Source organism: Cricetulus griseus, chromosome 4, assembly GCF_003668045.3.
Source record: "Cricetulus griseus strain 17A/GY chromosome 4, alternate assembly CriGri-PICRH-1.0, whole genome shotgun sequence".
NCBI classification, from domain to species: Eukaryota; Metazoa; Chordata; class Mammalia; order Rodentia; family Cricetidae; genus Cricetulus; species Cricetulus griseus.
The window spans coordinates 147,345,341-147,371,584 of NC_048597.1; the positions used below are offsets into that span (position 1 = coordinate 147,345,341).

General features: G+C 49.1%; 1 protein-coding gene across 1 annotated transcript in view; it reads left to right on the forward strand.

The window, feature by feature from the left end:
* Nucleotides 1–26,244, forward strand: part of Kirrel3 (kirre like nephrin family adhesion molecule 3) — a 120,769-nt gene that overhangs the window by 79,791 nt on the left and 14,734 nt on the right. The window contains exons 4-7 of the mRNA XM_035443560.1: nucleotides 4,232–4,389; nucleotides 13,984–14,134; nucleotides 19,843–19,948; nucleotides 25,454–25,602. Coding sequence (XP_035299451.1) covers nucleotides 4,232–4,389; nucleotides 13,984–14,134; nucleotides 19,843–19,948; nucleotides 25,454–25,602 — 564 coding nt within the window. The remainder of the gene's footprint in view (nucleotides 1–4,231; nucleotides 4,390–13,983; nucleotides 14,135–19,842; nucleotides 19,949–25,453; nucleotides 25,603–26,244) is intronic.

The following is a 26,244-nucleotide window of genomic DNA, read 5'->3' on the forward strand; positions in this document are numbered from 1 at the left end:
GAGAACTTAAGGCTCAGTGGTGTTTCCCAACAGCTTCTAGATGCAGAATCCTGTTGAAGGGGGTGGGGGAGGTTTAATTTATTAACAAATAAAGCTTTACCTCCCTAGCTGTGCCTTCCAAATCCACTCCTTCCCTCCCTTGTTTCCTCCCCGGTATCTTTGGGCCAGCCTCTTTCTTTTTTCAATAGAATTAGACTGTATTGTCTCCCCACCCTCCAATGAGACCCCCTTGTTCTCCACATCAGAGTTCAGGGAGGATTTTCAGAGGCTCCCCACCCACACAGAGAGAGATGGGTACCCCATACTGTCCACTACAGGGCGGGTACAAGAAAAAGGGCACAGCAGGGAGAGAGACCCTAGGTGCTACCCAAACCCTGGGTGACAGGAAGGTCAAGGACAAAGATCCACGACCCCTGTGGTGGGGACCAGTACCGGGAGGGTCCGCTCCCCTCTGTTCAAGCCAGCTGGGTGAGATATATTCACCCTGGCTGGCCCTGCTTGTAGCAGGGTCAAAATCAGAGACTGCCTAGGCTCCACTGGGTCTTCCCCAGGCTTCAGTCCCCCAACAGTTAATGCAAATTTAGTTCCTGACTGACAACAAGAGCGACACCAAAACAGTCAACTATTTTTATCTCCAGATTAATCACAAAAAGGCTAACACTTCCACCTTCCTTGTGATTAAAAATTAGGAGACCAAACTCCATAGTGGTTCAGGATAATAACCAATCCTGTGAGGGAATGTATGAATAATGCATCTCCAGGCCTGGGCTTCTCTGAGACTTCCTCCCTTCCCCACATGGCCCTCGCAATGTACCCCCATCTGAATGGAGAGGTAATGAGTACACACACACACACACACACACACACACACACACACACACACCCCTCCCAGCTGAGCTACATCTGCCAAGAACGAGTGTTGATTTCTATTCAGCCGATGGCCCCCAAACATCCTCCCTCCTAACCCACCCCACCCCACCCACCCTGCCCCCACCCACCCCTCCCACCCCCATCTGGTGTTCAGCGAGGCGAAGGCCAATCAATAATGCAAGGCTACATGAATAACCAGCATGATAACCACTTATTTGGGAAGATGTAATCAGGACCCATTCTGAGGGTGGATGTTTGTGTGTGTGAATGTGTGTGCATGCCTAAGAACTCCCACAACACAGCCCCTCTCCCCTCCCAGCTCCCCTCATCCCCAATCCTACTAAAGCAATCTCCTCTAGCACAACACTGGTGAAGCAAGAGAGAAGGGAGGTATAGGGCCTCTGGTATGAGCTTCTAGGAAGAACACACACACACACACACACACACACACACACACCTTGATCAGAATACAGAGCAGCTCTATGCACCTAAACCAAAAGCACAGAGGAAATCTGGTACCCAAACATGGTTACTCTTCCACATCCTGGGGGACCAGCTTCATGCTCTGGGATCTCATTGGTCAGAGAACATGCTGGCAACAGGATTGATGAAACTTCCCCCAGAAGGTTGCCAACCAACACCTGTCTCGTTCTAACACATGTCAGTGCTAAAGGGAGTGCTCACACTTTCTTCCTGAAGACACTGCCTTACTGTCATCCTCTCACCCAGGGTACCTTCTGCCATCCATATCTCTTGACCCATCATTCCAAGGCAGAGGATGCCAATGGGGCCAGGAGGTCCTTCTGCCCTAGGACCAGTTACTCTAGTCCCAGCCCAACTCAGGAAAGAGAGCTCCTCTTTTTTGAGCACCCAGAGCTGAGAAAGGGACTGCCTATACTGAGAGCTGAACAGAACCACCCAAATTTCCACAGAATACTGCAAGCCCCAGCCCTCGCTGCTGGAGGGGCCCAGCCTACCCCCACTGCAGGAAGCTGAATCCCTTTCATCAGTCTCTAGTCACACCCCCACTGATGGAAAGCCCTAATTAGGCCCCCTTTGCTCTCCAGCCACGCCTGCACCAAGGAGGTCACAGGCACTAATAAGAGGGTACAGTGGGCACAAGCAGTTGGTTATCTTCAGTGTCCAGCTCATACCCGCCTGCCTCTTCCAGGCTGGCAGCTCTGGGGCCTCCTGGAGAGGCCTGGCTTCAGAGCTATGGGCATAGAAGGGTTAGATAAGGCCAACCTTCTCCCTGGGCCAGGATCTTTTTGGCATCCAGAGCTGGTTTGGGTAAAAAAAAGTGGTCACATCTCCAGAGCCCTACAAAGTTGAGGTTCCTCACGAAATGGTTCTATAGGGCTGTTAAAGCTGAGCCAACCTTCTGTGGAGACCAGACAAGAATAGGTGAGGTGACCAACGTAAAGGCTTTCTTCTTTGGGTACTGGCTTAGCCAAACAAGGGGCCCTTCCGCCTGTTAGAGAAGTCCAGTGGACTAGGTCAAGAGCTGACAGAGGGAAGGAAGGCAAGCAGGTTCTGCAGCTGGAAGACACTGCAAACCACAAGCATAGGTGTTTGTTTGCCCAGGGTCAGGTTGGAAGGTTGGCTTGCCTTATAAGCCCATAAAAAGACCTCTGCACTAGGTCCTCAAACTCTGATGACACACACACCCACCTGTCCTTCATTCCTGAGAACATGCAAAGTTCCCGCCTCCAGTGTGTCAGGGAAGTCCCTGAGCCCCTTCCAGCCTCTAGTGCTAACTGAATGGACCCTCTCAGTCTATGTCAGAAAAGATAGAGGTTCCCCAGGGGACAGTCTCTTCAGATGGTCTCCATGGAAGCCTGCTTCCTCCATGGCTTGTCTATGGAGCAGTAAAGGCCTGGAAAACTTAAATATGTCCAGAAGCACCAGCCTCAGAGGTAGCCGTGTGTCAGTCAACTCTCGACTTCCCAGACTCTTTTTACTAAACAATAATTCATTGCCATCATACCTGTCCATCCTACAGTGTGGCCTTCACAGGAATCAAAGGTGGTTCATTGGAGCCAGCAGATGTCCGGAGATGCTTCAAGACATGGGGTTCCATTTTGGTCCTGCAAAGGGACCTTGCTCCACAAGGAAGGGGTCAATGCCATGTCCATTCCCCTTTGGCACTATAGATATCTGATGGGAGCCACCAGTCACTAACCACACTGTTACATGTAGAAAGAAAGAAAGAAAGAAAGAAAGAAAGAAAGAAAGAAAGAAAGAAAGAAAGAAAGAGAGAGAAAGAGAGGGAGAGAGAGAGGGAGGGAGAGAGAGGGAGAGAGGGAGGGAGGGAGGGAGGAAGGAAGGGGGAGGGAGGGAGGGAGGGAGGGAGGGAGGGAGGGAGGGAGGGAGGAAGGATGGAAGGAAGGAAGGAAGGGAGACTCCTTCTGAGTGGGGACCAGGGTGCAGCAGCTATGCTAACGGACAGAGCTCAAGAAAGGCTGGGGTGCAAACACTGAAGAACCAAAGACCTGCCCTGTTACCTGAGGAAGGGAACCACCCTGATCAAAGATGCAGCTTCCAACCCCAACTCTGCCATACATTCTTCATGTGACCTTGAATAAGTCCCTTGATGACCCTCAATTCCCTGGTGTTTTCCCTGGGTAAAAATTGGGATAAAAGTAGTGTTTTCCCTGTAACACTTCTGTGAGAGTTGTAACAAAGCTTGACAAAAAGAAGTCAGGCTAGATTAATGGCTCAGATATTAAGTGGGCACTACCCCAGAGTCTGGTTCCCAAGATAACTATCAGGCAGCTCACAACTGCCTGTTCCAGAGGATCCAATGCCTCCAGCCTCTGTGAGCACTGGCACTCATGTATATGTGCATACACACACAAAAAAAAATTTTTTTTTAAATCGTAGGCCAGGTGGTGATGGTACACACCTTTAATCCCAGCACTAGGGAGGCAGAGGCAGGAGGATCTCTGGCAATTCGAGGCCAGCCTGGTCTACAGAGCAAGTTCCAGGACATTTAGGGCTACACAAAGAAACCCTGTCTTGAAAATAAAATAAAATCATAATCATAATCATAATAATACCTTTTAAAATAAGTCTTCTCTTTTTTTAAGTTGAAAGTAAAGATCCTGCAGGTCCCTAGTATCTCACTTGCAAAGCACTGCTTCCAGGTCTGTGACAATGACAAGCTAGGGACACCTGCTTGTCCTCACACATGCTCATTCCTAGCATAACAAGATGAAGAACAGCACGTCCTTTTACTATCATGGTCATTATAATACATATGGCGGCTCTCTTTATCAAAGTATAACAATTATTGCTCATTATCCTCTGTCACGTCCAGCAGAGACCTGCCCAACCTGATCCCCTGTTCCTCTTCCCACAGTGCCACCAGATGACCCCATCATCCTGGGGGGGCCTGTGATCAGCCTTCGGGCAGGGGACCCTCTCAACCTTACCTGCCACGCGGATAATGCCAAGCCTGCAGCTTCCATCATCTGGCTACGTAAAGGAGAGGTCATCAATGGGGCCACCTACTCCAAGGTGAGCCTGAGGGAGAGATGGGGATGGGGGTTGGACAAGCGGGACAAAGGATAAAAGGAAGCAAGGGTGGAGGGTCTGGCACATGGGGACCAGCTCAGCCTTTCTCCGTGTGGAAGTGCTTCTGTTGTTTCACATTCTTACTATGGTTTTGCTTGTTTTATTCGTCACTTTAGTTCTCAGACTGTTTCTTTCACTAGCTGCCCTCCCCCACTTCCTCGTCTTACCCCATGACCAGGATAACTATAGGTAAAAACCCTAGAACAAGGTATGGTCAGAAGAGGAAACGAGGCATAAGGGGTCAGGCCTGGTGTTGCTACCACTAATATGCGACCATCCTGGTAACTATGTGCCACCCCCAAAACTCCTGTGTTGAAACCCTCAGCCCCAGGAGAGTGGAAACAGAACTTTGGAAGATGGTTATATCGTGAGGGTGGTGCCTTCATGATTGGGATTAGTGGCCTTATAAAAAAACGCCCAAGAGAGAACTCTGCCATTTCTGCAGACCTGTAAGCTGATGGCCACTTAATAAACAGGTAAATGGATGGCCCTTGCCCATACAATCAGTCAGTCTCTCCCATCTTGGGCTTCCTAGCCTCCAGAACCATAAGAAATGAACCTCTGGGGTTCTGCTGATGTCCAGCTAGTAGGGATTTTTGGTTTTTGGTTTTTTGTTAAAACAGCCTGAATGGAATAAGACTTTTTTCAGAAAACATGGTAAGTTAAATTTTAGCACGTTTCTCCCAAGTGTTGCATGGACCATACCCATACTAACAAATTATGTACTGTTCATCTGAGGTTCAAGGTTAATAGGTCATCCTATGTTTTAATTTGCTAAATCTAGCCTGCTCCCCACGGTTGCCTGATGAGATGCCAGAACAGGGCAGGAAGGGCTAATCTAAGCTTTATGCCCTGGTGAGCCGTCTGTGGGGCTGCTTGTCTTTAATTCATGCAGTCTCACCCTGAACTGGCACTCTTTTACTTTGTTTTCTGTGTTTTATAATGTTTTGACAGCTTGTAACCTCAAAGACCCTGGGATGTGAAGTCGGCCCAGGTTGACCAGTCCCCAGAAAGAGCTAACTCACTGTTCACTCTTCAGCCCATCCAGAGGCCACAGTCCCTTGCTTGCCTTTTTTCTCCCTCCTGTAGTCCAGAGTGGTATCTCTGGGACCAGGAATCAGAAATGGCAGATCCCTCTACAGTGCAGAGCCCACTAAAACTATTTCCAACCCTAAAGCTGTGCGACCCCTGCCCTGCCTCTCCCATCCCTTTCCCCACAAACCACAGCAAAGGTTCATCACACACTCCCCTCTCCACTCCCAGTGGTCTGGTGCAGCATGGCTTACCATGCCCCTCCTCTTGGGAACTCTGCAATGGCAATGGTATCCTCATCTGTTGGCCTCACTGTCCATGAATACAGTCAGAAATAACCTGTGCCACACACCTCCCCAGGAGACTTTTCATGCCTTCAAGACGAAGACCTTTGGAGGGCCTCTGGTCCCAGCTCTTTTGTCGGTAGACAGAAAGCCGAGAGTTTGAAGGCAAGTGTCTGCCCTACTCAGTTGTCTTCTAGTAGCACCAGGGCTAGAGCGAAGGTCTCCTGTCTCCTAGGCTTTCTTGGCCTCTCCCAGAACAAGCTCAGATCTCTATGGGTCCCAAGAATACCATCAGGACCCCAGGCAAAGCAGCCTCCAGGCTCTGAAGTTGCCATATAATTTTTCAGAGCCCTGACTTAGGACCCTACGTTTCAGAGGGTGCCAAAGCACATGCTTGTTCTTTAGTTCTGATCCAGCTGGCTCCTCCCCATGGGTCCTGAAAAGAGAAGAAACGTCTTTTCCATCAGCAGAGGATGTGAAGAAGGCCGTTCCTATTCTAGGGATGGCTCCTTCCCATCCAAAACTGACTATACTGCCAAAGGCGGCTGATCAAAGCTTGGCTTACCAGCCAGTTCCTGAGGCCAGAGCCCGAAACAAATGGCTTCTCTTGGACCTGAATCCATGTTAGGAACAATGCTTTCTCTTGGGAGATAAGTCCTCTGCTCAGATTCTAGGTGGAGCCACACTGAGGATGTCAGGAAACACAAACACATGGCCCAGGGGCCAAGGTCATCCAGAGGAGGCTCGGAAGGAAGAGAAGGGTGTTCCTCCATTGGAGATGTCTGTCCATGGTCTCTCTGAAGCTGGGCCAGCATGACCCGCCCAGGATATATGAACAGAAGAGGACATGCCTCATCTAGAGAAGGCAGGGGTCAGGGTCACCCTATGACACCTATTCCAGGCTAGCCTACTCAGAAGTCCATCCCCACCCACACAATGGATGTCTCAGCAAGCCTGGCACACTGCCTTTCTGGAAAGCAGACTGTGTGTCTGTCCTTGTCCAGTCTCACCCCTATTCTGACTATTACAAAGGGAATGGCAGCCAGGCCAGATGCCAGCCCCTGCCAGTCCCTGCTCTCTGTAACCCCAGGCAACTTGTTTCCTGGGCTCAGTTTCCCCCTCTGAACATGAAAAAGATGGAAGAGACACTCAGGAAGTGCTGTAGCTACCTGTGACAAGCTGTAAATCCATGGATTGGAGCCCAGTGTCAGGGGCAAATATTCCAACAGGAGCCATGTGGCCCAAGCTGAGGGGCTGTCAGAAACTGACCCCCCCACCCCATCTCCTTCCAGGAACTCAGCCCAGGCCATTCCTCATCCAGAACAGCAAAGACAGTTGTCATAAGCCAAATAGTACTTCTGACAGGCAGAAACATCAGAGGGAGGCTGAGAACACACAAGTACACACACAACCACTCAAACACAGTCCACAGACAAGTCCCCAAGAAGCATCCCTGACAGATTCGGATCTAAGGCCTTCAGGATGTGTCACATGGTGGTAGTTAAGCCCACTGATGCTGGATGGCCTAAATTTGATTCCAGCCTCCACCTCCCTCTAGCTATGTGATCAAAATTTTGCACGTCTGTTTCATCTGTACAATGAGAGCATCATTATCACCCGGGTCTAGGGATGGCTGGGGACACAACCAAGAAACCTACCAGGCAGACTGAACCTGCAGTAAGCACAGCTGTTGGGATTATCATCAGTCCTCTGGGTCCTCACACCTGGCCACTTGCATTTTCTAGATGCTGTGACAGTGTCCAAACAGCAGGCTGGGCTTCCATCATGTCACAATATTGGCTTAATCTCTCTGCCTCAGTTTTTCCAGCTGCAAAATGAGGATGATAATGACAATGGCCACTTTGTTAGGGTTACTGCAAGGACTCAAAAGAAATCATACACCAAAGTTCCTTGTAAGACTGGTGGGACAGCTCAGCCGGTAAAAGCATTTGCTGCCTGAGCCTGACAACTGAAGATCCATCTCCAGGACCCACAAGGTAGAAGGAGAGAACTAATACCCACAAGTCGTCCTCTGACCTCCATGTGTACAGTACAGTATGTGCACAAGCACACACAATATATAAACAAACAAATGAATGTAAATGGCTTATTTTGTTTTGTTTTGAGACAGGATCTCCCTACATATCCCTGACTAGCCTGACCCTTACCTTGCAGATCAGGCTGGTCTTGAACTCAGACAGGTCCTCCTGCCTCTGCCTTCCCAGTGCTAGGATTCAAGGTGTGCATCACCTTGCCCAGCAAATATAATTCTTTCAAAGTTCCTTGTAAGGAGGATGGGATAGAGTAAGGACTCTATATTAGTTATATTTTCATTGTTGGCGACAAAAATACCTGACAAAAGCAACTTAAGGGAGGAAGGTTTTATTCTGGCTGAGTTTGAAGGCAAAGTTCCACTATGGTGGGGAGGCATGGCAGCTGGAGCTGAGGCTGTTGACGTCGTCTCCTGTCTACCTAGCATGGACTACAGCACTTCTCCCTATGGCCTAGTGCCAGTGTGAGCCACTTGGCTGTGTTGTAACTCTGAGGCTTGGCTGTGTTGCAACTTTGAGGCTTGGCTGTGTTGCAATTTCAACGCAGCCTGCCAGGTCTGCTGAAAGAGAGAGGGGGCTGCCTCTCTCCCTGTCACTTCGTGGACACCCTGTCTTGGGAATCTGGGGACAGCTGGGGTTCTCCCTTGTTCCTCCTGCTTCTCTGGGCCCGATACGAGAATGAATGTCACATGGCGTGCATCTGAAATGCCAGCAAATCCCAAGAGAGGGAAGAATATGTGACAAAAATGGAAGATGAGTATGGACTTAACCCCAAAGCAAAACCTTTCCCAGGAGTTCTCTTCCCACTTCTGCTATATCCCCATGGAGGGTGATGAGGCTTTGACATGCTTGGGCCACATAGAAAATGCTTTAGTCTTAGGAGATACAGCTGTCCATCCTCACTTCTTCGTTTTCTCCACTTTTGGGCTACCTGCCTACTCAAGGGGCTGTCAAACTACCACCCCCTGGTCTCCACGTGGCCTGTGCTAAGATGAGCCAGCTCCAGAGACCTTGCTCAGGAAAGGGATGCTGGCTTACATCCCCCAGGCCCTCACATTGTCTCTGCAAGTCACTCCATCACACTGCATCCAAGCTGTCAAACTTGGGGGCCCAGAATCTCTACCCTATTCTGTGTTATGTGATAGCTACTTCTGTTCACCTTATCTAAGAAAGACATCTCTTCTAGCCCTAGGGTGGAAGGCTGGATGCAGGATCTCAGGCAAATGACACTATGCAGACCTATATTATCCATGTAACTCCTATGCAGCTCTGATAACAACAGGCCTATATGGACCTTCAAGTATCTATAAAGGGGGAAACAGAGAGATGATTTAAAAAAAAAAAAAAAAAAGGACACAGCAGGTGGGGGAGGTGAGTGGGGAGGAGGAAGAGAGGAGGCCTTGTTGCCAGGCAATCAGGCCTGCTCAAGGCCTCTCCAGGCTGTTTGCATATCAATGAGCAGCCCATATTTAGCACCAGAGTTGGGGCACCCACACATACTGCATTGCCTTCAGGCTGCCCATCGCTGAGGGCTCAGCCTGCTTTCTACTGCTCACCAGAAGCCTTGTGACGGTTGTAAAGATCTGCCCCCCACATTGGGCAACTGCCCCAAGTGGCCCCAGCCCCCACAGTCCAGCCTCTCACGCCAGTGCTGAGAAACCAGTGCAACAGATGCCAATTCAGTGGCCTCAGGGCTGGATCAGTGAGGTTGCATGCACAGACAGGAAGCCACACTAGAGCTGGTTTTGTTCACACGGGCACTGGGAGCCTCACATACTCACTGGAGCCCGTGAGAAAGTTCCTCAGATACAGCTAGTGGGCAGAAGCCTGTGAACAACCACAAACAGAGGTGGCTACATGTATGCAGGGGGGAGGTAGAAATCCACTCTTGGAGAACTATACCCCGCACAGTCATTCCTGACCACATGATGCTGTCAATGCAAAATCCACAGCTTTCATCTTAAAGGGAATAAGAGATCATTTATTTTGGAGCCATTTTGAGCAACAAAGGGCCAGGAACATTGATTTAGATTACTCAAGATTTTACATCCTGACATGAAATCAGTTTCATGAAGTTTTTATAGTTTTACAGACTAAAGAAAGTCATAAGACAAGTTTAAAATTACATTGATGGGTACATTAGAGAGATAGGTACAGCAAGATGGGCAAGCTTTTCTATAGGCCCAAGATGCTATCTGAGCTTTTGGGTCAGTGGAAACTAGGGGTCTGCTAAGTTAATAGATTCTAAAAAGCTTAGCTATTAGTCACGGGATATTAGTTCTGACAGAGTGGACACAGGCAAGGAGTGGCTGTTCTGGAAGGCTAGAATCTCTCCACCATACTGAAATTCAACCTGTCTCTGCAGGCACAGTAGATTATCAGGGATTTTGTTCACAATGCATATATGTTGTATATATGCCCAGACCTTGCCCCTACCAACATGGGCTGGATCACTGTAGGGGTTGCCATCAAAATCACATCCATAAGTTTGGGGTCTAGAGTCTGATACCACATTAGTGGCCACCAAGCTCCAAGGAGGTGGTGAGTGAGATAAGAAACTAGTGACACCATTATAATCTACTCCCCAGCCCCAACCCCAGAGCTGATTTGCATGCTAGTGAAAGCCTCAGCACCTGAGGTGTGTCCCCAGAGCCAAACCCTGTGAGGAGAGAAGGGAGAGAGGTGAGGGTCATAGGGATGAGAGAGGTGGGGGAAGCAGGTCTCTGATAAAAATCAGCAAATGATAGACAGTCCCACTTGGATGACACCTTCAAGGTCACCAAGTCTCAAGGCTCATTTGCATATGAGGAAAGTGATAGAGGAGACTTACAAAGCAAAGACAAAGCAAAAGATAAAAGAAGAAAAAATTCAAAAGGGAATGAGGGAAGGGGAGAAGTGGGCAAGGAGGACCTGAATGCATCTACTCCCCAATTAAAATACAAAACTCAAGATGGTTGGGAAAGAAATCACACTTAATCAAGGGTCAGCCCTGAAAAGATGGTGGGGACTGTCATCCCCAGAGCATCACCTTAAGAAGCACGGGCACATGAAAGGGCTGTTATAGAGACACGCCTGGAAATCGGCAAAACAAACAAACAAACAAACAAAAAACCCATGCCCTAAGCAGGGTCCTGCTCTTGGAACCTGCATCTTTAGACATACATCTTAGTTTCCTACAGTGTAACCCTCATAGCGGTTTACTCGGTTTACTCGCTTTGCCAGAGCTGATGCCCAGGACCAAATAGAAACAATATTACCCATTCTGGTGGCATCCAAAGATCATCAGTCATTCTGAGTTCTATCAGGCTAAAGAAACATCTTGATCATTTAGGTGCATTTGTCTTTGGGACTTAGGGCACAGTGCAAAGGGAAACTGAGCACAAAGGGACTTTGCCAAGAACCACTCTGAAAGGAGCCACCAAGGTACACCCATAGCCACCTTGTACCCGTGTGGGCTTGGAGCTTCTGGTTTTCCTCTCCACGGTCATTCCACAGCTGAGTCAGCAGATCTGCCTGAGGGGCCAACAGACACACAGCCCTTCTCCATGAGGCTGCTGCCCAGGCTCTGAGGTCCTTTGAGAACAGGGGCCAGAGCCAGGTACATACCCAGCTGGCCTTCTACACGGATGGTTCACTACTGGGACACTCGCCTTCTCCTCATTTTCCTTTTTGTTTAATGAACACATCTTCCTTTTTTTTTTCCTCTCTCTCTAATTAGGTGGAACAAACAACTTGAACCAGAATTTTTATTTCCCAGAAAAGCACCCGCCTGGACACAGTAAATATGTCATTAATCATCATTCCGAGGCGGAGGAACACGCTGGGCTAGGGAGGAGGAAAAGCAGTCAGAGGGCCTAATTAGAGCGAGGCCTCCCTGCTCGCTCTCACTCCCACCCTCAGAGCCCCACTCCCACCACCAAGTCCGGAGCCCATCCATTGAAGGGGATCTTGGCTGAGTCAAACTTATGTAAATATCTCTTGTTAGCACCTCAGAAAAGGAGAGGAAAGGATATAGAAGAACAATACTCACCCTATCCCCTCTCTTTCCACCCTCCCCCCATTCTACCCGGAGGTCTTATTTTCATCCAGGAAATTGTTCTTATTATCGCTTAGCTATTTATAGAGGTGGCGAGGTCTGCTGAGCAGCCCCAAGCCAATGTGGTAATAGGGTGCCAGCTGCAGCTCCCTCCACACATTGGCTTTGGTTTGGGGCTAAAATATACCCCATCTAACCCTATTCTGGAACCTCCAGTTGTACCCCTGGCCCAGAAGCTGACCTGCAGGCCATGGGCCTCATAAGACTGGCCCTTGGACTGTGGAACAGGCCACACCCCTCTCACTAGCCCCTCTGCACATGGTTAGGACCAATACTCCTCCTGCCAGGATAGAAAAGTACTAGAAGGCTTCAAGTCACAGCCTAAATCTGGCCAGTTTTATAATTTCAAAGAGTGAGGCTGCTATTCCACTCTGTCTTCTTCTGTTATAGACTGGCTTGACAATACAGTAGGAACCACTTATCCAGAGGCTCACAGAAGGTTCTACTCATCCCAGAGGCCACAAGCTTGGCCCCAAGTTAAGAAGGGCCATATTGAGCTAAGGACCTAGAAAATGAGTTCTGGCAGCCTATGAGTTGTTGTCAACTAGCTCAGTAACTGGCCTTTGTGGGACTGTGTCGCCAGCTGTAAGGCCTAGGTCAGGCATATCAGAGAGTCCATCCTTGGGGGTACCTACTCTTAAGTTTGAGTCCCAGTTTCTGCCCAGCAGTTCACTTTGAACTCAGCATTTACTTGCAAAATGTAGATAATGTTTCTTCCTCGAAACAAATCTGACAATGAGATACAAATCCATTGTTATCCTATGAGAGCTGTTCAGTAAGTAGGGTCATCTACTCCCTGGCTGCGGTCCAGGAAAAACAAGGCTGAATCAGCACCTTTCCCTGTAGGATGTAAAATCCCTTCCCAGAGGGGACGTCTTTGAGTCTGAACAGACCCCAATGCCACCTCTAGTGGCCCTCTGCCTACATTCTCTCATGTGTGCAGATCTTAATGGGCTCCAAACTGATGGGGAAGTGTCTGGAAAGAGGGACAGAAGAGTGAAGGGGATGGCAGCCATGGTGGAGGAACCAGTTACAGGATGGCACTAAGATCCAAGAAGAAAACGCAAAGACCTATGACTTGTGCTCACGTCTCGATGAAGCCGTAGCACAGCTTGGTGCTTAGTGCATTGTTGGGGCTATAGAGGCTAACAGGTCTGAAGCTTCCAACCAGACTGTGCTGTTTCAATGGTGCAGAGGCTTTCCTGGTCTCTTCTAGCTCTTGGCAGCTCCCAGCATTCCTTGGTTTATAGCAGGAGCATCCTAAACTCTGTCTTCATCACCACAGAGGCTGCCTAAGTTGTCTCCTTTCCAGGAAAGGACACTTTTGGAAGCCAGGATGGTCTCATCTCAAATTCCTTAACTAACTAATTAACTAATTGGCAAATGAATCCCCATTCTAAGACTGGGGTAGACTCCAATGTGGGGAGCGGGGTCAACCCATAAAAGAACCCTAGTACTACTTCTCCCACTAACTTCAGCATGAGTTTGGTAAAGTTTTGCTGCCTTGATGAGCCTTACCTGTGTCCTCCCTTGTCAAAAGGAAAGCCAGGCATTGGCCATACTGTGGCGTGGTGGAGCTTTAATGAGATCAGGAAGTACAATGATTCGGAGAGGTGCAAAGGCTTATTTGGGGATAATCAAAGGTGGACGCACACATTCCCTACCTGAGCCTGTTCTTAACTCAGTATTTCTAACTGTGTCACCCTTCTACAGACTCCTTCTTTCTGTCTACTGCAAACCCCCCCCCCCACTTGCTTGCTGTGGATCTGGAGAGTCACCAACACCAGATGCCAGTTCATTTTTAAGAAGGACCTACCCAAGGCCTGGCTTCCATTAAACTAAGCCTGCTTTCTGCTGAGCTTTTAAAGGCTTGCAAGTCCAGGCTGTTTTTCATACACCATGGCAATCTCTGTAGTTCCTTTTTTCCATCCACTATCCAGCATTCAGCCAGGCCAAGGCTGTAAGGGAACTAACTCCCACAGTTCTGCATGGAGACTGGAGTCCATGCAGACTCCTGGGCCATCTCAGTACAGTAACACAAGGTCTTCTGTTCCTTCACCACCTGTCTCCCCAGACTCTGCTTCGAGATGGCAAACGCGAGAGCATTGTCAGCACCCTCTTCATCTCCCCGGGAGACGTGGAAAACGGGCAGAGTATTGTATGCCGAGCCACCAACAAAGCCATCCCTGGAGGAAAGGAGACCTCAGTCACCATAGACATCCAGCGTGAGTACCAGCTGACTCTGTGTGTAACCACCCCATGTGGAATGGTGTATATGTGCATATGTGTATATGCAGGTGAACATACCTGTGCACACTTAGAGGCCAGAAGAGGGTGTTGGGAATCCTCTTCTACCAACTCTGCCTATTCCCTTAAGGCAACGTCTCCCCCTGAACCTGGGTTTTATGTTTTCTCTGCCAAGCTGGAAGCCTGATGGAGCTTAAGAGCTCCAACAGTCCTCATTTCTCTGTCCCCCTTGAAGCTGGAGTTATAGGTGATATGGGATGCCTACTTATTATGAGGGTGCTAGGTTCCCAAATCCCATCCTCATGATTGCACAGCAAGTGCTCTCTAACTACTGAGCCATCTCTCCAGTCCCCTGAAGCTGATGGACTTCACAATGCTTTCTAAGCCCTCGTTCAGGGCCTCTGGATCCTGTGTGCTGTGCTCTCCAGAGTTAGAGGGGCCACAGGAACTGTGCTGAGGGGTCTCAGAGCCTGTTTTGACAGCCAGAGGGCAGAAGTTTCCTCTCCGTGCCACAGATCCTAAGTGGCAGCCTTTGAAGTGCAGAGGACGTAGATATTAGTTAAGTACTGGGTAGGGGTTCGACACCCTGGCAGAACAACAGCCCCCACCTCAAGGTGGTTCCTTCCATTCTTCACTCAGTGATAGTGGAAGCAACAGAGTTCTTACCAAACCCAGGGCTAGGGAGATAAAAGAAGCTAGAGAGAAATGCCTAGGGCTTCCATCCCCTGGCCCTACCCCCACCCTGGGTCTTAGCACCACCCAGCCAGCAGCTATGGCCAGAGAGCAAAGCCCCACTTGGGAAAGGAAGTATGATGCTCACTCGGCATGAGGGCCAACAATTCAGAATGGATCCATCACCATGAACTGAGTGGCTCTAGACTCGTCACTTCACTGATAATTCCAGTTTCTAGTCTGATTTGCCGAAGCCATCTGAGGTCTCTTCCTAGTCTAGGAGTAGTCAAAGCTGAAAGCGCTCTCACAAACACAAGCTGAATCCAGGGGGAGTGAGGGCGGGAGACAATAAGTGTCTAAGTCCCTAGCTTTCTGGCTGCCATTTGTGACACTCCTGTCCTGCTGCCCTATAGCCCCACCTAGGCAGGAGGCTATGCCAGCCACAGAGTCCCATGTATCCATAGTTAGTTCCCCAGGACAGGAGCCAGGACCCTGACAGAGAAAGATGGAGGAGAAATATTTCTGCTCCAGACCACTGTTCGTTGTCCCACAAAAACCTAGTGACAAGAATGTCATCATAATAGCATCCCATGTACATTCAAATGCATCCTTCCTCCAGACGCACTCCAGACAGAGGGCTAGTTGACCAGGATACCTGGATTACAGGGTTTCATCTGAAAGGATGAAGGAATGAGGCCAGCATGAGGCTTAGACCCAGGCATTGGGTTTCCCTGCTGGGATCCTTCCAAGGTAGCACAGAACAGTGGACAGGGTCCAACATTCACCCTAGTTTGAATTCTGGCTTGGCCAGTTACTGATTGGCCTCACTAGCGAATTGGTTTGGACCTTAGTTTCCTCATCAATACATAAAAGGAATCACACCTACCTACCTCTTACGGTCGCAGTTAGGATTAAATGACATCATTCATGTCAACCCCTAGCACCACACGCAGCATATTTTGATTAAAGCACATGCTGTGGTTGGAAATCAGAGTGACAGGTGTGTGGTGGCCTTTCCCCAGATGTCATCACAGCTCCATCCGTTTGACCCAGCGCTCCATGTCCCCTAGCAGGAAAGTGTTTATATACACCTACCAAGAAAAAGCCCAGCCCTTCTCCGTGCCTGCCTCCTCTGCCTTCCCCTCAGATTCACTTGCTCATTCAGTGAGCATCCAACTGTTTGCAGTGGACACCACAGGCTGGATCATAGCCGCCTTTGCAAACCTGCTCATTTTCTCAGTCAACCACGAAGCCTCCAAACTCAGCAAAAGCACATTTGTTGTTTGTTTCCCTTGGTCTTTATATGTTACCCAACGGAAGACAAAGCCCCCAGATTGGGTAATGGGAGAGAACGCGTGACACCCCCCAAAGCCTCACCACATCTGGACTCTGTGTCCAGCTGCCAAGTTTCAAACGGATGTGCTATAAAATCACTGAGTCATGAAGTTTCTCTCTGCCCCCCCAGTACTTCCTCTGAAAATGCACATGTGCACATACATACACACACACACACACACACACACACACACACACACACAGGTTGCTGATGGAAACCCTAACAGACTCTCAGCTGTAACATCTGCTCAATGTGATCTCAGTTCCACCCTCCTGCAAGTTATGCATCCGACATCTCAAGTGGGATTAAAATCATGTTTAATCGTTGGGTATGACATAAACTATTTATACCTCTGGAATCTGTCAGACTCCTAGAAATCCACATCATACACATCCTGAGGAGAGGGATGGAAATGGGGACATGGGACCCCTGGCTCTGGGGATATAGATGCACGTGAAACTGACTGGAGTGGAACCTCCTGGGTCTAATCTCCTGAGGCCCTAGGGACCGAGGGTGCTGCAAAGAATGAAGGAAGAAGCAGAAGAGGCATCTACGGGGTGAACTGATAACACAGGTGTAAGTGAGCATCCAGCAAGTGAGGACAGGAGAGGGGGCGTCCAGCAGGTACACACTCCATCTTCTTGCTTCCCAAGGGATTATCACTTTGTAAAGAACACTGGGTGAAGGATGAGCCTTTGCAAGGCTCCCCTGAGCTCTGTAAGGGGTTTCTAGCGATTTTTGAACTGACACCATCATTGCAAACAAGAGTTGGATTGAGATCATCTATCACCCACCAGGACTGGATTTCACAATGTGAGGCTAGCAATGTGCAGAGGTCCGGACGGCAGTTAGCACAGTCAGCAAACTCCTCTAGACAAACTTCTTTACCAGGAGGAGTGGTCGGCTTGGCCAGCCTGTCCTGCCCAGGTCTGTAAGATTCCTGAGTCAGCATTGCCTGGGAAGCTGCTGGGAAACCACCAGGGAAGATGCTGTATAACTTGCAGGGGGGGTGTACTCCAAGTCTAAGAAGTGGGAGGAGAGTCCCCATGGTGGTCCCTTGACAGTGAGCCCTTGAATCTTGCTTTGAAAATCAAAATTCAGGTGGATGAAATGCCTTCCTGTATTACTCAGCTTCTCACCATTTATAGCAAACACATGAGATAGTAAAGGGGCGGGGGGAAATGGTTTCACTTCATTACTTGGGATGACCCACTCCATGACCCATTGCTTTGTCTGGGGTAAGATAGCATATCAAGGAGGGGGCGTGTGCTCCAGCCAAAGCACTTACTTGAGGGCCAAGGAACAAGGAAAAAGAAAGACACTGGGATTCTATAAGATCTCTCCTAAACTTCCCACTGCCCCTAACCCTCTCAAAGGTCCCAATTCCCCCTCAATAACATGTCTCTGAAGACCAAGTCATTAGCCCATGACCCATGAGGGTGAGAGGAGGCTTAAGTTCCACACGTCAGCACCATGATGTTTCCTGTAACCCCAAATGAAAAGGTTCACAAACCAGCTGCTCCTATACCTGATGAAGGACCTGTTTATGGTCCTCCTAGAACTAGAAAACAATGCAGGGAGAATAGACCCTCAAGCACGGGTGGCCACCTACTGCTCAGAAATGGGACTCTTTCCTGGCATCTGCCAATGCTAACACAGCTCAGTCCCTGTGCCCTCACCCAGCACCCAACATGAGCAGTGACTCACAGAAGGGACCCAGCAGACAATACTCCCAACCCCAAAATTCAGTTTATAACTCAGGGATGACTCTCAGGGCCCTCCTATAGTCTTGAACCAGGAGCCCAGAGCACCAGGATAGAGTGTCACTCCCTGGGGAGTCCCTCACAAATATCCTCCACGGCTGCTGAGAAACTGGATTCTTAACGCTGAATCCATAGAAAGTCTTTTTAACTCTGGTTCCCAAACCACACATTGCCAGGTCCAGGTTCAGGCCCAGGCCCAAGCTCAGGCCCAGACCCAGGCCCAGGAGATGGAAGCCCAGGGTGCTAGTGAGGCCATGGGGACTTAGCTGCCCTCTAATTCAGCATGCACTGTAGTCATGCTTCCAGACCCCATTGAGGAAAATCCCTGCTGTTGGATGCCGAAGAGTCTGAAAGTGCTGTGCCAAGGCTTGGGATATACTGGGAGCACAGCATCAGGATGAGCCAACCTGTGGCAGCTGGAGTGGAGGGGGGGCAAGGTAGGGGGTAAAGGGGTGGGGGATGAGGCTGACCACCAGAAAAGGGAAAAGCCAAACCAACACAAGACCATTCCCTGGGCCTAGATCTACCTCTCTGCATCTGCTTGCAAATCTTCAAGTTCTATTAGCCACATCCTTCCATTCTTCCTAAGTCTGTCTGTCTATCTGTCTGTCTGTCTGCCTGCCTGCCTCTCTCTCTCTCTCTCTCTCTCTCTCTCTCTCTCTCTCTCTCTCTCTGTGAGTGTGAGTGTGTGTGTGTGTGTGTGTGTGTGTGTGTGTGTGTGTGTGTGTGTGTGTGTGTTTCTCTATGTCTCTGTCTCTCTGTCAATCTCTCCCTCTCCCTCCTTCCCTCCTTTTTCCTGTGGTCCTCATTGTCATTGTTTTCTGTGTTCTTTCTCTCCAATGTCCTATCATTTTTTATGTGCTAGGCCTCCTGGCTTTCCTGCTGTCCATTTAGCATCTTTGTCTAGGTATGTGTCTGTGCACAGCTCCATCTCATTCTTTATTCCTCTCCCACCCCCCACCTCTAGGTTTCTCCTCTTTTTTTTTTTTTTTTTTTTTTTTTTTTTTGGTTTTTTGAGACAGGGTTTCTCTGCGTAACTTTGGAGCCTATCCTGGCACTCACTCTGGAGACCAGGCTGGCCTCGAACTCACAGAGAATCGCCTGCCTCTGCCTGCCGAGTGCTGGGATTAAAGGCGTGTACCACCAATGCCTGGCAGTTTCTCCTCTTCTTAACCTTCTACAATCCTCAGTGGGCATGTTGGTGTGCCTTTCTGTGTCTCTGCCTATCTCTCTCTGCCTTCCTCCTGTCTGCGTGCCTCTGTCTCTCCATGTGGTCTTCACTTCTGTCCTCTGTGTTGTATGCTTTGCCACACCCACCCCAAACCCTTCCAAGTGGTCTCTCTGTAGGCACCCCATTTCCCAGTTTCTGTCTCCTCCACCCCAGATCATTTAGCACTTCAGAGTGGGCTTTTTATCATGTCAGAGGCCCCAGCTCAGGATGCTAGGGGCCTGGTGACACCATTTGGGACTCAGCAGAGATGATTGCACTGATGAAAGGGTGTAAATGCCACTTTCAAGTTACCAGAGGCCCCACAACCTTTACATGGAGATAATAAACAGACATTTCGCAGACAGGAAGCTTGTACTGTGGGCTGAGGGCTCCTTCCCACCACTCCCCACAAGTGGAATGGAGGTTGAAGCTAGGCTGCACACATCTGGGGCCTCGGAAACCAGTGAACCAGAGATAGATGTTCATTGCCATTCAGACCTTGAGTCACAGAGGGACCTGCACACAGCACCCAGGGCTACCTGAAGCAGCCCACTCCCAGGGAGCAAATAGCCTACTGCAGAGGCCTCCTCACTCTCCGGGGATCCACCACAGTGGTCCCTGGGTGGTAGGAACCCTGCCCTTGCCCTTCCATGTCGGCCTGCCCTATTCTTTCCCCAGTCTGTACTGAACCTCTTCTCCCTGCAGATCCCCCACTTGTCAACTTGTCGGTAGAACCACAGCCGGTACTGGAGGACAACATTGTCACGTTCCACTGCTCTGCAAAGGCCAACCCAGCTGTCACCCAGTACAGGTGAGCATCACTGCTGTGAAGACAGCTTGCCTGTCACGTGGGATGTCACACATGGCCACAGGAGGCCCCTCACAGCAGGTATCCAAATGGACTTCTCCCTCCTCCCATGCCAGCCCCACCTGCTAGTCTCTTCCTTTCAAGCTCACATGGCCCTCCTGTTTCAATGGCTTGTTTATTCCATATTTCTGAAGCAACAGAGCAAGGCTCAGACAAATGTTGAAACCACTAGCAGAATGAGTAAGTCGGTGTACTTAGCACTGTATAGCCGGCCAGCGCCCAAAGGGCACCTGGAATCCTGCAGAGCCACCACCCGGCCCTGTGTCTTCATCCACATCACTGATAAAGGGATCATGTTTTTCACATGCTTGTCTCTGCCTTCTGACCGAATTTCTCAGAGGCAAGAACTGCAATTTAGTCACTTACGGCTCTCAGCATGCAGTGTATCGCATGGCATAAACTAAGCATTCCTTACACGCATCTGACTGATCAAATAAACCTTCGGAGATGCTCCTGCCTGTGTGAATCACCACACAGCATCTCAGAAACTAAGTGACCTCAGAGGTATCCAAGTACAGGTGTGGGATGCTCACTCTGTTAGATGTTTTGTAGAACTTCCCATGATCCTCACTTCCCAGCAGCCAGGCTTGATGGCATAGCCCAGGACATCACCTCCACTATGGATACAAGCTATTAAGCTGAAGCTTCTGCAAGAGGCAGGAATGCTAATGGCCCCAGACAAGGAAGGCAATGACTAGGGATGTGGATGAGAGGGAAGATATGAGGCATGAGGCCGAGCAGTCCCAGCAGATGGAAGAAAGAGCAATGGACCACTGAAGCAGCCGTGGCAGGCTCAGGGTGGACACAGTGAACTTCTCTGGCTTCCTGTAGTGTGGATAATAGAGCAGCGGGGGGGGGGGGGCAAAAATCAGGGAAGCCCACAGTCTCTCTATCCATCCCTCCTGAGTTAACCCTTGCTGCATTGGAAGTGAGAAGATCAGACAGCCTCTGATACCCACCCCAAATGCAAGGAATCTCCCACTCCCAGGAATCCAGCAATCCAGTCAGTTCCAGAGGCTATTTTGGCCTGGATCTGGCACTGTCCAGAAGTGACAGAAGTTGCAGAAGGAACTTTAAAAAGGCTCTTGTCTCTGGGTTTCTAACTGCACCTGCCGTCTCTGTGTTTCTCTCCTGTCTGCCCTGGCTCTCAGCTTGAGGTTCCTAGACAGGTATACTGTACCCAGGAGACACTTCAAATGCCAGTTCCCTTATTGTCCATAACCATCCCCCACCAGACAGGCAGACATGCAGACAGCCTTCCACTGGCCATCACAGCATCTCCCAAATGCCTATGGGGCCCTAGAGACTGGAACACTCAACTCTCCATTTCCATGTCACTGCCAGACTCCCTGTTAGCTGAGGGCCTAGTGATCTGTTGAGCAAGCATGGCAGCATGCCCCAGATAGTCAGCAGCCTCCACTCAAAGACCCAAAGACCTCCAACTGCCTTCGGACCTCAGTTCCATACCCAGCTGCTGGGGATGACTCCTAGGATCACCCCTCTCAAAGACACAAAAGAGCAAGGATAAGGAGAAAGTGTGAGCCTACACAGGAGGACATTTTGAAATGCATGTGATCAAATGTGAACAGCCAGCAAATCTAGGTGATGAAAAGATGGCAGCTAGTGGGAATTACTAAAACTTTTCTTTTGATTTGAAATTTGAGTTTCTTCGAGCTAACAAATTAATAAATGAACACAGAGAGAACATGCAATCTTCCTGGACCATTGGGTCCTGTGGGGCTCCCTCCTATCCTACCCTGAAGCATATGAATCCCACATGAGCTCCTGGTATAAGAACAGGGACCAGAATGGTTGGGCGACCTGCAGATGGTCACTGTTCTTATTTGCTACCAATTCTTAGAACCTTCTGATTAACTGGTGGTTACCAGTACCAGCTTGGGCTCGATCCAGGACTCAAAAGGCCTTGGGAGCCTGCCTGGCCCCCAGGAAATGGTGGGAAAGCTGGGCTGGGCTGGGCTGGGCTGGGCTGGGCTGGGCTATTAAGTTGAGAAGAGGTTTAGGGATCCTGTTTAGCCCCTTCCCTCCACCAAGTCTTGCCAACAGCTCACTTTCATTTTCCACATATAGGACCCAGGAGGAAATGCCTTAAGCAAATCTATAACATAAGTACATTGATATTTTTTCCCAAGTGATGTTGACAAGATTATAGGGATCTTTGCTTCTTTCATTTGTTCATCTTGATTGCTTCCTCTCTGGTCCACCCAAGAGGCTGTAATCTCTGAAATTAGATGTGCACCCTCTCTTAACCCTACCCTGAGATGGGGCTGACTGGGCATGGAAGCTGCCTCTTCACTGCCTACAGGACCTGGGTTAGTGGACTAGGCTTAAGCACAACAAGAGGTGCTCTGGGCTTTATCCTCTGAAGGTCTCTGGCAGATAAAAGACCACAATCACCCAGATAAAGTGTACAGGGCTGTTTGACACACCAACCTGCAGCTGTGACATGTTGGGCCTCTTGATTCTGTGATATAAATAATTAATCCTCTTACATTTGTTCAGACCAAATTAGACATTGATTGAAAAGGCTTAAGCTAAAGCAGTCCAAGGAGGGCTTGGGAGAAATGGTGATGATGCAGTGGTGGGGACCAGGCCAAGGAGGCTGAGCCACAAACTGTGAGGTAATATGTAAAGTAAAAAGGAAGCTGCTCTTTGGTTCTGGAACCCTGTGGCCCAATACTGGAATGAGATATTCAGCCTGAGTGCATCTGGAAGGCCCTCCAGAGAGCTGTTTGATGAAAGAAGAGAGTAAGAGAGGGGGGGAAATGACTGAATGGCAAGATATGAGCAGAGGGTGTTTAGGGAGAGACCCCATACCAACAAAACCTAGGTCCAGCCTTTTGAAATTCAGCCCTACAGATAACCCCCCTCTTCCTTCTATGACCCTGAAACAGGAGAGTCAGAGCACCCTTCCTGCCTTCCCTCCTTTGGAGGCTCACAGCAAGCTGGCTCAGACTTCTCCCAAGACAGAAAACTTCCCATGGCCAGCCACATCCTAATTCTTCTCCTCTCTGATTCCTTTGGATGAAAAGAAATGTCCACCTGGCCTTGAAGATGCAACCACAGACCTTGGAGTACTGAGTCACAGGCCTGCAGGGCCCAAGGAGTCCCAACAATCAGATCCTGGGGAGCAGTGCTCTCCCTAAGCTCCCCAGTGAGGGCCCCAGAAAGAGAGGGAAGAAGGTTCCATCTTCTCCAGGATCCCCCAGAGAAAAACAGCCTGCCTGTCTGAACCAGTGCCCCTGGGCAGGCCCAGGGGCCCAGCCCCAGCTATGTGCTATGTGCAAGGAAAACTTACCTGGCCCTCCCCACCTGCTCTCAGCTCCTCACCAGTCCCCCCACCACTTATAAGCCCTCCCTTCAACAGGGTGGAAGGGATAGAGGCTGGACACTGATCCCCAGCTGTGTGTCTGCAACAGAATTAATCCACCTCAGGCAGGGGCCGTGCCTGACTATTAAGTCTGGTCATTAAATTAAAGTTAGGAATTGAAACGACTCATGAATAACTCATAATGGTTTGCTGGGAAGCTCCTTAAGCTCTCAGGGAGCTATGGTTTGCTCTGTTGTTAAACTATAATTGTTATTATTAATTGTGTTCTTAATAGTGACTCGATATTAATTTGAGATAACAACCACATGGCGCCAGTCTAGGTGTTCCTTGGGATGTAGAGAAGTGGCCATCTCTCTAGGGGCTAGAAAGGACACACTGAGCCAAGAGCTGGTGAAGAGAAGGAGGGGACAGAATCAGTGTCACCAAGAAAGGGCCAGGAGCACAGGAAGGAAGGGAAGGGGAGAAGCAGCGGTCAGGTCATTGGGAATGGCAAGTCCATGGAACAGCAGTGGGGCCAGAGGCCTCTGGAAACACCCCAGGACAGGCTGCAGAGTCCTAGGAGCCTGGTTAGAAGTTTTGTGTTTTCAAGGAGTGAATGTTGTATACCGTAAGTTTAAGACAAGGAGCTGTAAATACTTTCCCTTTAGGATTCTATAATCTGCATGTACACAAGTACACATGCATATACATTCATACTCACACAGGCAAACCCTCATAGGCACACATAGACACACATACATGCACACCTGCACACATACACAAACACATGGACATACACATACACACCTGCACTCACACTTGCACACAATCATACCCACACATGCACATATATACACAAGTGTAAATGTTCATACTTAGACATTTACTCACCTGCATCTTGTACAGATACACATACACACATGTAAATCCCTTAGATGAACACATAAGTACATACCTACATTTATAATCATGAAATTCCCCCATGTACACAGCACACAAGCACATACTTACTAGTGGACCCAAGCAAACCTTCATGTGTACACATATATGCGAAATCTCATACTTACAGATGCATACACATGCACACGTGTTTACATGCACATATTCAAACTTTCACACATACAAGCCCCCTCTGGTACAAATATACACATATGTCCTTGCACCTACTCACTTGCACATAAGCAAACCCTCATGTACACATATATACATATAGGCATAGACACATATATACTCATACTTACAGACCACACATGAAAAGCCTCATGATCATATATGCATATCTTACGTGTGCTTTTGCACATGCACGTTTGTGCACATGTTGGTCACCTGGTGGCTGCTCTAACACAGTGATCACTACCCCAGGACTAAGAACAAGCCTGAAGCTCAAGGTTTTTTAGGCTCTTCCTTACAATATGATACTGATCAGCTCATAAGAGAAATTTTCTACCCACTGGTCCCCACCCAACCAGGGCTAATGGGTCAGTGACCTCAAAGAAACAAAGCCAGGATGGGAGGGCAGAGTTATTAGTAAAATCAAGTACCTACCCTAGGAAGAAGGCTGAGAAGATTTACAAAATGATGAGGGAGCGGGGCACAGTGAGGCATCTATCTGAATGGGGCAGAAGAGAGGTCAGAGGTTAGTGAGAGCGTAATGTAGGGCTTCAATAACCCTACCCTACATGTTCTTGTCTGGAAACCAAGCTTCTGTGTGTAGGGAGATGCACACACTCATGTGTGTAATGTACACGTGTGTATAGGGTATACGTCATTAATCCTCACCTCTGATATCATGCACTCGGCCTCCCTCATTTCCCTACTTGGTCCAGGACAGGGCTTACAATAGAGCTCAAAGCAGTATGGCCAGGCTGTCTGGTGACTGACAGTTGGATTAGCAAATAACCTGGATACCATGGAGTAGAGGGTTTAGCCAGGTAACTTTGTCACTTCCATAGTGACCTACTTGTCAAGCACCTCTGACTATGTGGTGACCATGGCTCAAATCTGATCAGCTGCATGGCCACGTTGTGGGTACAAGATCATCCCCTTCTCATTTCCTTGAAGAATGGGTATGCCTAGCTTCCTAAAGGGTGCCGCCCATAGACCTCTCACCTCCGTTGCAGGTGGGCCAAACGGGGTCACATCATCAAGGAGGCATCTGGGGAGCTTTATAGGACCACCGTGGACTACACATACTTCTCAGAGCCTGTGTCCTGTGAAGTGACCAATGCCTTGGGCAGCACCAACCTCAGCCGCACAGTGGACGTCTACTGTGAGTGAGAAGACTCAGGAAACCCTGGGGAGTGGACAGTGGGTGGTGTCTGATTGAGACTATGGCTAGACTCATCACCTGCAATCTAGTGTACCTAGATGCTTACAGCATCTCTAGTGTACCTAGATGCTTACAGCATCTCTTAGTATCACTCCTACTTAGATCTTTGACTGCCCCAGCGAGGCAGTACCAGCCCAGAGTGCAGTGACTAGTTACTGTGGACTGGGTGGGCTGGCCAGCAGAAATCAAGAACCAGCATGAGTCTTCTAGTGCCCTTGTATCCCAATCACCTTCTGAGGGCTGTACCTCCTAATACATCTCCACTGGGGATTTCAGCATATGATTCTGAGGGGGACACAGCATACAGTCTGTAAGCATATCTTATTATTCCTGTTATCAAAATGAGGTAGATGGACACTCACATGTGCAAAGTGACTAAGTGGTAAGGGTGACTTATGACTTAACTTATGACTTAACATTGATCAAACTCATTACCTGTACACACACTCCACTGTCCCACTGAGGGGACTCATAGACAACCCCTTGTCTCACCCGTGGCTGAACAGATGAGGCCAACCTACTCTTGAGGACTAGCTAGCTGGATGCATTCAAAAAATTACAAAAACCAGAGTGGTGACACAC